This window comes from Sciurus carolinensis, chromosome 5 (genome assembly GCF_902686445.1).
Source record: "Sciurus carolinensis chromosome 5, mSciCar1.2, whole genome shotgun sequence".
Taxonomy (NCBI): Eukaryota; Metazoa; Chordata; class Mammalia; order Rodentia; family Sciuridae; genus Sciurus; species Sciurus carolinensis.
In genome coordinates this window covers 144,336,765-144,349,102 of record NC_062217.1, presented here as the reverse complement: position 1 = coordinate 144,349,102, position 12,338 = coordinate 144,336,765, and the positions used below count along the sequence as shown (strand labels likewise).

The window sequence follows — 12,338 nt, the reverse complement described above, 5'->3', positions numbered from 1 at the left end:
CAAAGAAAGAATTTTTTTCCTTTGCCATTTTTATGTATACAAATGGGACTTTTGGGTTCCATTTCTTTCTTTTCCTTTTGGTACCAGGGATTAAACCTAGGGGCACTCAACTCCTGAGCCATATCCCCAGCCCTTTTTATATTTTATTTTGAGACAGGGTCTTGCTAAGGGCCTTGCTTAATTGCTGAGGCTGGTTGCATTTCTTATGCATTTTTAAAACATTGTGCGATCATGTTAATACCTAATGTTTGAGTTTGGGTGTTAGGCTATTATTTGTGAATTAGGCATATCAATGTTTCAGGTAAGGTAATGGACATTGAAAGTGCTTTGTAAACGGTCCAGCAGTGTAAATAGTAAATTTGTTCTTTTTGTTGTTGTTGTTGTCGTCTTGGCTTCTGGAAACTGTGAAGATGACTCAGCCTTCTGTGGCCACCTCCCCTGACAACTCCATGCCTCAGGATGTACCTGGAGCACTGACCTCTCCTGTACAAGCCCCTTATTTAACAGCTGCTGGAGCTGGGTGCTCTTCAGGCAGGACTTTCTGTGTACTCCGTGGTGCTGAGGCCGTGAATCCTCCCAGGGTCCAGGAACTGTTATGCAGATGGTCGTGGGTGTCAGCATTGCTTGTCTGATAGACCCTACAGGGAATGCCTACCAGGTTGTTTGAAAACACCATCAGTGACTGCCCTCCTCTGTCCCTGGACCCATGACACACAGGAAGCATGGGGCTTATGGATGTTGTGGACAGACACATGGACGTGGGTAGCCACCACTACTGTGGACACCATAAGACAGTGAAAACTTTGGTTGTCATACCTTGGCTGTAAATGTGGCTTTCTTTTCAGGGACCAAAAAAATCCCTGAGAAGAAAATGCTCCTGTGTCTTATCTGGGGAAGGAGGGTATAATTTAAATTATATTTAAATATATTTACTTACATTATAATTTTTGACTATTAAAATGGAGGAAATGATAAACCAATGAGGAAAACTAGTAATTTTTTAAAAAAATTAGAGAACTATTTTTATAAGGTTGTTTGCTGGAAGAATATGTGATGGCCTTGTGGTTTGGGTTTCTTCATTTTTAGCGTTCCCTTGGTGGCTTCCAGACATAACATACACCAAAGAAGAGGAAAAATTCTTCCCAAGAACATTCCATGGTCTGCTCTTGATTTTAAAATAGTTCTAAGAGTAATAAAAAAAAAAAAAGATTCATCAAAAATAATGTAGTCCTCTGGCCATAGGGCAAGTTCCAAGCTAAAAAGTCAGGTATTTAACTCGGAGAACGGGGCTGAATAGGTGAGCCTGAGGGAGAGGGATGCTTGGTTAAAGCAAGTGGTCAGGGTGGCCCACAGGCCTGCCCTGGGAGGCTCCCACACTTCCTGCAGGTGAAGGAGAGACAAAGGCAGGGGCCGGCTGCTGTGGGCAGGAGAGCTGGTTGGCTGCTTTCCCTTCAGGAGTGACCAGAGGACCAGTGTTTCTGCTTAAATGTTGACCTTCCCTGGCCTCAGCAAAGCTTGCGTCACTCTTTGGGGGCCTGGTTCTCTGTTGCCAGAACATGACTGCAGTCAAAGGGAAGCACCCGCGGCTGCAGGGCTGTGATTGACTCAGTTTTCAGCTGGGACCGGGACTCTTCTTTCTTCAGTACTGGGTTTGGAACCCAGGAGCACTTGACCACGTCCCCAGCCTTTTAAAAGTTTGTGACAGGGTCTCACTAAGCTGCTGAGGCAAACCTCAAACTTGTGGTTCGCCTCCCTTGGCTTCCCTCCTGAGTAGCTGGGATTGTGGCGCCCATCTGGCAGGACTGAGGACTTAAATAAAGTGCCCCAGGAGGCTCCCCAGGCTGCCCCACAGATTGTGTCAAAGAAGAGATGGAGAGAGGGCGAGGGAGAAAGGGAGAGAGAAGGAGAAGTAACTGGGGGGAAAATTACATGGGAAACATACACCTTGATTTTCTTTTTAAAATGGAGTGTGAACTAATTACACAATGGGTGGGTGGGAAGTGAGTGAATAAACATAATTTGTATAATTATTGGCACCTGCCTACATTCCTAAAGCTGGGAGGCAGCCTAGCGGGCTGGAGAGCTTGCAGCTTTCTTAGGAGCTACAACTGATTTATGTACAAACCTATCCATTTGCGTCAACTTATACCACCACTGATCCATCTGATATTTCTTTGCTCTTTGCTCTACTGGGTACATGTCCCTCTGTCAGCTTCCGAAGAAGCAGCCTAAGTGAGAGGAAGCGGGTGAAATGGGGCAGGAGCTGGGGGCCACTGTCCTGGAGAGCCCCTGTGAACCTGCAGAAGCGGGGGAACAGGCACTGGGTCCTGTGGCAGTGTCCGTCACTTACCTGGCCCTGGGGCAGGCACCCAGCGAAGCCTGGCAGTGCACTGGGCAATAAAACAGGCCAAGTCCCCCTTACCCTCTAGGGTAGACAGACCCTACCAGAATAAAGAGGCAGATAAAATGCACTGTGAGAAGCAACTGGGGGTGACAGTGATGGGTGGGTGGATGGTTGTAAGTCAGGTCAGGAAGCCCTCTCTGAGGAGTGCACCTGAATGAATCCCCGGGGCTCCGCTGATGTCTGGGGAGACGTTCCAGGCAGAGAGAGCAGTGCTGCAAAGCCGGGGAGACTGACTGTCCGGTCCAGGCACTGCCCCGGGCTGCTCTGCTAGAGGCTGGGCTAGGAGCTGTGTTTGGAAAGGGAAGCTGGGTTGCATCTTTTTTTTTTTTTTTTTTTTTTTGCGGTGCTGGGGATCGAACCCAGGGCCTTGTGCTTGCAAGGCAAGCACTCTACAAACTGAGCTATCTCCCAGCCCTGGGTTGCATCTTTTAGGACCATTCTCCTTTTTTGTAGTGAACATTTACTCTAAAAGAGTTGAATCTGATTGAACTTGCATTTTGTCGTTAAAAGAAATAATTGGTTTAAAGTCAGATGAGATTACATTGAGCCACGTCATGACAGAGTCTGATTCATAGGTTTAAAATGTCCTTTGACCTCTGGTTGAAAACAAGCCAGTCCTGCCGCTGAGAATGGCAACAGAGGGACAAGTTAGGCAGCTGGTGGGTCAAGCCCTGGTGTGGTTTGGACATTCAGGGGAGCTGGGCTGTGAGGATGGTCAGATTTGTGATGGATTCTGTAGGTCAACTCACTGGAGTCTTCCTCCTGTTCACCTTCCTGATTCCAGGCAGCACAGGTCTCCTCCCACTGGAAGATGGAGCCCTGGGGTGGGGAAAAAGGCCTTTGCAGCAGTGCTTGTCTCATCCTGTTCTGGGGCACCCAGAGTGACAGGAGGAAGGCCAGGAGGCAAGACCTGGCTTGCCTAGTCCCTGGGTCCAAACCCTTCACAGTTTGCAAAGCCCTTGCTCATTTCATTGTTGCCCCCACCCCTGTGAACTAGGCAGGACAGGTACTGTTACCACCATGTGATTGGTGAGCCCAGAGCTGGTGGAGACAGGGAAAGCACTGTGAGATCAGCAGGAGGGAAGAACAGTGATTTCTGTTTTTAAAGTAATGTATGTGGCCCATACCCAGGGGACTCAGCTGAGAGGTTAGTGGTCAGGTTGTGGTCAACATATTCCCTCTGCCAAGTTTTCTCTTGACATAATGTTTATGTAATTTAAAAAGAAGTAAAGCATTCCCCTTCCATCGGATTAAGCCGCAATGTAATTGAATTACTAAAACTGTTAGGAAAAATAGTCTCTTGCTACATTGAAGCTGTAGGCAGCTTTGACTACAAGGACACCCCATGGTATTGGCAGAAGGTCTACGGCTGGGTTGGGAAATGGGTAGATGATTTTTTTTCTATCCATCCATTGAATCAGGGGTGTCTGTTTGGAGGGGAGTGCCTGGTGAAATTTTTGCTCATTTCTTGATGTGTCCTAATAAATTTCCAAACATTCTTTACAGCTTAGACCATCCTCAGCCTTCAGGCGGCCTTGTCATCAACAAAGAATCTGAAGTGTACAAGATGCTTCAGGAGAAACAGGAGTTAAACGAGCCCCCGAAGCAGTCCACATCGTTCCTGGTTTTGCAGGAAATCCTAGAGTCAGAGGAAAAAGGTAATCAACCCTACCTGTGGTCAGAGGCCCTTGTTCAAGGTCTCGTGTGAGGGTTGGTGCTTGCTGAAGCACAGGTGAGTGCAGCTGGAGTAGGTAGAAAGAGCACAGTGTGCTTGGGAGGTACGAATGTGGTAGCTGGAATTTGAGACACGTACTCCCACGTGGGCCACATTGCTAGGCATGGATATTTTTTTTTTTTTTGCAGTGCCCAGGACCTCATGTGTACTGGGCAAGTCCTCTACCACTGAACAGCATCCCCAGCTGACTTTTAAAATGCTAAAAGCTCATTAAGAGGGAGAGAAAGGGGCTGGAGAGAAGGACCCACTTTCCCTTTGTGGCCATGTTTTTTTTTTTTTTAATTTAATTTTTTTCATACATGTATATAAGGTAAGAATGTCTGTCTCATCCTACTATCTTTCCATGGGTTCATTTTTGATCTAGTGTGGATGACTTCTCGAAGGCCTGAGAGTTCCTGGGGTGGCCACGTTCTCACCTTATGACCTCTCTGAACCGTTCTACGCTCAAGTCTCATAAGCTGTGCAAAACACCTCTCACCATGACCAGCACAGACAGGTGCTGCGTAATTACTATGATGTTTGAAACATCATTAGGAGGTTGCCAGATCAGCTTTAGCTTGTCCATGGTGAGCCCAGGACCACCTGGGGTGCCTGGAGTACTCAGGACCACCTGGGGTGGTTCTGCAGGTTTCAGGAGACAGTTCTCATTGTAGCCATCTCATTCTGTGTATTCATTATGGTGATGTTTGAGCAGGTAGCAGAAACAGCATCTTCATTTAATAACCCCAGCACATTGTGAGAAATTGGTGACAAGTGGATGTGTTAAGGAAGGGATGCATTTTCCCCCTGCTGTGGTGCTGGGGCACACATACCCAGGGCCTGGCACAGGGCAGGCAAGTGAGCTGCATACATCCCAGCCTTTCTAAAAAATTTTGAGACAGGATCTTGACAGGTTGCCCAGGCTGGACTTGAACTTGGAATCTTCCTGCCTTAGCCTCCCAAATAGCTATGATTACAGGCATGCCCCACTATGCCCAGCAAAGGATCTTTGTCTCCTTCCTATTCAGGTGGCCTGTACATTGGCAGCCCCAGTCTCCTCCGCTCTCAGGGAGCATCTCACTATTGGCCTTTCCTGGTGTTTTAGTCAGCTTTTTTGCTGCTGTGATCAAAAGACCTGACGAGAACAATTTTAGAGGAGGAAAAGCTTATTTCTGCCTGATAGTTTCAGGGGTCTCCGTCCATAGATGGCTGACTTCATTGCTCTGTGTCCAGGGTGAGGCGGAACGTCATGGGGGAAGAGTTTGGTGGAAGAAAGTGGCTCGGGCCGTGGCACCAGGAAGCACAGACTTCTCACCGAAGACGAAATATGCAGCCCAAGGGCATCCCCGCAGTGGCCTGCCTCCTCCAGCCACGCCCTGCCTGCTTTCAGTTACCACCCAGTTAATCCCTGTCAGAGCATTAATGCACTGATGAGGTTAAGACTCTCATAACCCAGTCATTTCACCGCTGAACTTTTCCTGCCTTGTCTCACACATGAGCTTTTGGGGGACACCTCAGATCCAAACGGTAACACCCAGTCTTTATGATGCCTGATCCTCCACATACTCTGTCTCATTCTCCGAGGCTCAGTCACCTTACTGGCATCCTGTCTTTTGCTCTCTTGTCCTTGTCCCAAACTGTTCACATGTGAACAGAGTTGGTGCTCCTGGGAGGGATGCCTGGGGATTCTTGTAGGGGACCCTGACTCTGCCAAGCTGCAAAGGGCTGACTTGTTTGCACAGGGCATCTAGGGAGGGTCAGAGCTGAGTGCCCTGGGGAAGGGCACCGCCCCCTTGGACTCCCTCTGCTGGAATTTCAGCTTCCTCTGGGGAGGCCCTCCTGAGCTGAAACTTCCCTGCTGAACACACCCAATGCCTGGGCCTCCTCCCCTTTGGTGAATTCTTTAGAGAGTGGTAATTTATACCCATAGGAAATTAGAAAAAAGCTTCTTTTATGCTAAAAGATATTGTTCTCCCAGCAATCTTCTCCTTTGCTTGGAGTACCTGAGCAGCTGGGAAGAAATGAGCCAGACTTCATATTAGTTCCAGCTTCAGGCCTGATGGAGGAAGGACTTGGACTTGGGCTCCAGCCCTTGAGGATGACAAGTTTGTTAAAATGTGAGAAACACTGTTTATTTTATTCTAAGTGGATATAAACTAAGAGGTGTGAAGTCAGTCATTCCATCCCAAACTAGGACATGACCAGAGCTCACCTGGGCAGTTATAGAGCTCACCTGGGCTCACAGAGAAGGTCCTGAGTAGGAAGTTATCAGCTCCATGCTCATGAGGGTCTGGACTCCTTCCATCCTGCGCTCCATCAACAAAATCTATGGCTTCCATGCTCCTGGTTACCTCGTGGTCCTAGTTGGCAGTGGGTGTTCCATCCATCATGTTCACTTCCAGGCACCAGGGAGGAAGGAAGGGGACAGAGGTGGTTGGGGAATCCCCTTTCAGTTGAAACAACTTTCTCTTTCCCACAAGTCCCACGATTATTACATTTACATTAGAATCTAGTCACATGGCCACACCTAGTTGCACAAGAGTCTGGAAATTACATTTGTATCCCTTAGGCAAGATGTTTTCTTGTCCCAAAGAAAATCAAGATCTTGCTAAAAAGGAAGAGGGAAATAACAGATCTTGTAGATTATCCTGTCTCTGAATGTGTACTTGTGTTAGATTTTCACTGAATGCAACAGGATAAATTGCAGTCCAAACATCTGTCACACGCAGAAGGCTCTAGGGGAGGGAATGCAAATGCCTGTTTTCATTTGCAGAGAAAGCTTAGGGCAGTGACTGGTACTGGTTCAAGCACTTGATGAGGGTTACTGTCATTTGGAAAGGTCTCTGGTTCAGAGAGCAGCGCTGTGGGCAGAAAGCATTAGCATCAGGATCTGCCCGAGCTGTTGTGAGACCTCCAGCAAGTTGCTAGTCTCTCTAAGCCCTCGTTTCTTCTTCCAGTAAAGACTAATAACAAGGACCTCGAGGCCTGAGGGGAAAGTGGGTCTTTTTTATTTTTTTTAATTTTTATGAAAAAATTTTTATTATAAGAAATTTAAATGTATACATATATAATAAAGGGAATAGTATAATATACTTGCCACACAGATTCAACATCTGCTGATTACATGCCATTTTCACATCTTCTCTGCTTCTGTCCATTCCCTCGCCCAGACTCACTTTATTGTTTGGTGAGATCAGATGTACATATATTGAGTGTCACAAATATTAACTCTACAACTTTGACAAATACAGCCATAAAGCCTTCAAAAAAGAGTGAAATGAATGAACAAATTGTGGTGTATCCATACAATACAACAGTACTCATCAATATAAAGGAGCATATTACTGAAGCACACACCCTGGCTGACTCTCACAAACGTGTGCTGAGACATTTGACCAAAAATAATATACATCACATGATTTCAGGCAAAATGAACCTGTGGTTAAAGAACTGTAACTGTTGTCTAGGAAAGAACACAGGTATTTTGTGGGGGACGACGTAAGTAGTCTTTGATTAAAGGGCTTCTTACAACTGAAGGAATGACTGTGGTCAGAGCATATAGGGATCCAAGTGAATTTTTTTTTTTTTAAATAGACTTCTTTGAGTTTTTTTTTTTTTTTTTACTTTTTTTATTGTAAACAAATGGGACACATCTTGTTTTTCTGTACATGAAGTAGAGACATACCATTTGTGTAATCATACATTTACATAGGGTAATGCTGATTGATTCATTCTGTTATTTTTTCCTTCCCCCCACCCCTCCCACCACTCTTTTCCCTCTATACAGTCCCTCCTTCCTCCATTCTTGCCCCCCTCCCACCCCCCATTATGTGTCATCATCCGCTTATCAGCGAGATCATTCTTCCTTTGGATTTTTGAGATTGGCTTATCTCACTTAGCATGATATTCTCCAATTTCATCCATTTGCCTGCAAATGCCATAATTTTATTATACGGAAAGTGGGTCTTTTAAAGTGCCCCAGGCACAGTCAGCAAGGTGCCTGAAGGAGGTTTAGTGATGAACCTTGGAAGACTCCATGCAGCTTGGCTCATTCTGGGTGAAATTCATCTTCTGCATCAGGAGGATAGGGCCTTGGGTTCCTCACACTTCATCTCGCTTGGGATAAATCCCTACATTTGCAGGCAAAAGGAGCCTTTATTGTTTTTAATTTTGATGGAATACATATAACATGAATTTTACCATCATGATCCCTTCTGAGCGTTCAGTGGCTTCGTGTGCATTCCTGTCATGCTGCTGTCACTGTCACCACCATTCGTCCGAGAACTCTTCACCTTGCAGAACTGAAACTTTGTGCTCATTAGATAGTAACTCCCCATTCCCTGCTTCCCCAGCCCCCTGGCCTCCTCCACTCTGCTGTCTCTGAATCTGACAGTTCCAGTTACCCTTCATGAGTGGAATCACAGAGTTTGGCTTGTTGTGACTAGCCTATTTCCCTTGGCATAATATCCTCAAAGTTCATCCACGTTGTAGCATGTATCAGAATTTTCTTCCTTTTTCAGGCCAAGTACTATTCCATTGTAGGTCTATGCCACCTTTTATTTATTGGTCCATGAAACGGAGACTTAACCTGTGGAGATGTCATGGGTCAGAGCCTCCTTAGAGGAATAAGCTGGCCACATGCTCAGCAAATATGCAGGTCATTTTAACTGATGCCCCGGCTTCCAGGAGGATTCTCAGATGTTTGGAGTCTTACAGAGGACCACAAGTGCTAAGTTAAGGATCATGAGTTTGATTCTGAAGGCAGTGTGAAGCCATGGAAGACTTGCAGTGAAGTGGAGAGAAAAAACAAATGTTTTATTTAGATCATTTTCAGTTTGTTTCCATAAATATTTGAACTGAAGCATTCACTGGAAGAAGAGAAATTTGGAAATGTTTGTGGTTGCATGGAGATCAGTAGCAAAATAGTTGAGAAGTAAGAATTTCTTAGAATTTCAGTGTTGTCTGTATAAGTAGAGGAAAAAAATTCTGGAACCAGCAGATGGCGCTGCAGGGCTGTGCAAGTTGTTGTGCCGCTCTGTCCTCCACATGGACTGACCCAGGGTGCTAGTAACCTTCCCTCTCCTGTGGGTGAGAACTAAAACTGTTTCCTAGGAGACAAAAATCACCCCCAGCAGAGAACCACTGACCAGAGGGAAGCATGGGAAAGAGGGGAAGAGATAACTGTGGGCAAAATATACAGTTGGTCACAACAGCTCGAGGCATTCTAAACACCCTTTCTTTGAACTTGTCTCAATTTTTGGTTCAAAAGCACTGGTCAGCCTATGGGGACACGTTTTCGGAGTGGATAAGAGAGAAGAGGCAGCATCCTCATCTGTCAGCCCCAGGACTGCCTAGCACGGCTGTGGTTATGGGAAGATCCTCTGCTTCCTCCTTCCGCCAGCCATCTCTCTGCCCTTGTCCAGTGGTTTTTGGTCAAGGGGTTCTTGAACCAGAAGCAGCATATAGGACATTATTGAAAATGCAAATTCTCAGGCCCCATTCTGGGTCTACAGAATCAGAAATTCTGGGAATAGGGACCCAACAGTCTGTGGTTCAGCAAACATACCAGGTGAATCTGATGTACAATAAAGTTTGAGAATAGCTGCTTTTGTCTAAACGTGCAGGTTTCAGGAGGGATGTATAACAGCATTTTCTGCACCTGGAGATGGGGTTTCTGCACCTGCGGATGCTAATTGAGCTGGACTGGCATAAGGTTCATCTGTGAATTTTCTGGAATCTCTCCTCGTGCCTGGGATGCTCACAGGTGCCTGTTCAGAACCACCACTGATGTGGAGACATCTCTAGCTTCTTTAGCCAAAGCATGTTGGGCCAAGAGAGGGTGGGGATCATTCTGCATTTGTCATGACATTTCATAATTCATCTCTCTTTTATTTGTGGATAGTCTATTATTTGCTAAGCCCCATGCTAGGCTCTGTGGGGAGCTAAAAAATGTACAAAACAAGGTTCTGGTGCTCAAGTTGTTTGCAGTCTAGGGAGAAAGCCATGTGGAAATAGCTGATGAACATAATAGTAATGCTAGAACACATTGTGGTAAAAAAAGAGATGTGAAGCCCAGCCAGCTGAATATATAACAACGGTAGTAATAGTAACAGCTTACCATTCTGCATAGCTACCATAATAGAGGGCTGTGTTTCCTGAGGCATGATGAACTGAACTGTGAGGAGTTAAGCATCTAGCAACTGGGTGCTGATTTCATATGCACCAAGCGGACTGCAGAAGATACAGTAGATATTTTCTTCTGACTGCCTTAGCATGCTGTACTGAATGATGTGTGTGTGTGTGTGTGTGGAGGGGGTGGTATTTCTTTCTGCATCTAGGAGAAGGGTTTTTGTTTTTGTTGCTTGCAATGCTGGAAATCAGACCAAGGACTTTTGTACAATGCTAGGCAAGCATTCTACCACTGAGCTACTACATAAACCCTCTTTCCACATCTAAATACACTGCATTTTGGTTATCAGATATTGCTTTTATCTACTTATTATGTTCACATAAGGTGTTCCTAAGGCCCCATATCCGTGTTTGCATGTATTTAATTTGTAATGTAATTTGTGTTGTGAGGGCTGCCCACGTGCTTGCCACTGTGGAAGGGCTTCATGTATTTAAAAAATCTTGAATGACAGTGAAGGAGAAAATCACCTATTTTATAGAAAAGGAAAATAGGAGACCCGAGAATTGAAGTAACTTTGCCAGGACCACACATCAGAGTCGCATCTGACTCCCGGGCCTATGAGCTTACTTGAACATATCTAGAAGTGACTCTGGAAGAGCTAAGTGGCACTCAGGCCGTTCTGCACTTCCCAGCCAACGTAAGTGCTTTCATCATTTCAGGGGATCCCAACAAACCCTCAGGATTCCGAAGTGTTAAAGCTCCGGTCACCAAAGTGGCTGCATCAATTGGAAATGCTCAGAAGTTGCCCATGTGTGACAAATGTGGCACTGGCATTGTGTGAGTATCTGCTTCCCACGGTCCGCGGAGGTCTGGCAGGTTGGGTGAACCATGAAAAGGCAGAAAGTCCTGGATGTACAACATCTGTTCTGGGTGTAAAGAAGACAAAGCCTACCTGGGAGTAAGGCCATGTAGGTGTGTGTTCCAGATCCCGGTGGCCCAGGTTTTCTTGTGCCGTGAAGCCCTTGGGTTCTGAATGTGTAAAACCAGAGAAGCAGGGCTGCTGTCTGTTGAAGTGGAAAGGACTTCAGAGTAGCGTCTGGAGCCTCGGGAATAAGCAGCCTTCTTACATTCGTTTTTGGAGGCCAGTTGGGAGCCCCTGGTCTGCCCTCTGATGGGCCTTTGTGGAGAAGCCCCAGGTCCCAGCTGAGGAAGGACAGTGGGGAGCCCTGGTGTCACCCGTAGCCGCTTGTGACTAATGAGTCCTCTTTCCTCCCTCCCTCTGCAGCGGGGTGTTTGTGAAGCTGCGGGACCGTCACCGCCACCCTGAGTGTTACGTGTGCACCGACTGTGGCACCAACCTGAAGCAGAAGGGCCATTTCTTTGTAGAGGATCAAATCTATTGTGAAAAGCATGCCCGGGAGCGGGTCACACCACCCGAGGGCTACGACGTGGTCACCGTGTTCCCCAAGTGACGCAGCAGATGAGTGCCGGCAGCCGCCCTCCAGCCAGCCTCGGCGCGCCTTGCCCTCTGAACGTTCTGGCCCCTCTTCTGCTCAGGGTTCTGCGCTTACTCGACCTTGGTTTTACCCCTGCTCCTTCAGCGCTGAGTCCCCCTTGGCTAACTGACTCGGCCTGGCTGTGTGATGCCTGCTCTTACCCCAGTGAAGATTGTTTGGTCATTGTCCCCTAGCCGGCACCACTGTGCATCTTCCTCACCTGGCCTCTTCTCTGCTGCAGATGGACATCAGTCAAGTTTGAACCAAACCAAATTTAACACATCTGACATTGATTTTGTTTTTACTCAATAAATTTATAGATTGTAAAATAGGGTTTTGTCTCTTATCGTTTGGCCTTGTGTCTGGTTCACTGCCTGATGAGATCCTGAGGTCTCCCTTCTTGTCTTGGGTTTCCTACTTCTCTGAGATTTGCAGTCTTTCCCTTGGGTATGAGAAAACTGGCATCTGAAGCCATGTTCTTGCATTTCTTTGAAGTTTGCTTCAACTTACCTTTTTTGGATGGTAATATAAGATACTTAGTTCTGCTTTAATGAAACGATGTTTTCTTTATGTCTGGCTATTCTGGGGGCTTAT

General features: G+C 46.4%; 1 protein-coding gene across 2 annotated transcripts in view; it reads left to right on the top strand.

Moving 5' to 3' along the window:
• The window catches only part of Pdlim1 (PDZ and LIM domain 1), a 45,022-nt gene extending 32,945 nt beyond the window's left edge, over window positions 1-12,077 (top strand). For both annotated transcript variants that reach the window (XM_047553441.1, XM_047553442.1), the window contains exons 5-7: window positions 3,911-4,062; window positions 10,968-11,085; window positions 11,534-12,077. In XM_047553441.1, coding sequence (XP_047409397.1) covers window positions 3,911-4,062; window positions 10,968-11,085; window positions 11,534-11,720 — 457 coding nt within the window. In that variant the 3' untranslated portion in view covers window positions 11,721-12,077. The remainder of the gene's footprint in view (window positions 1-3,910; window positions 4,063-10,967; window positions 11,086-11,533) is intronic.
• The last annotated feature ends 261 nt before the right edge of the window (window positions 12,078-12,338 follow it).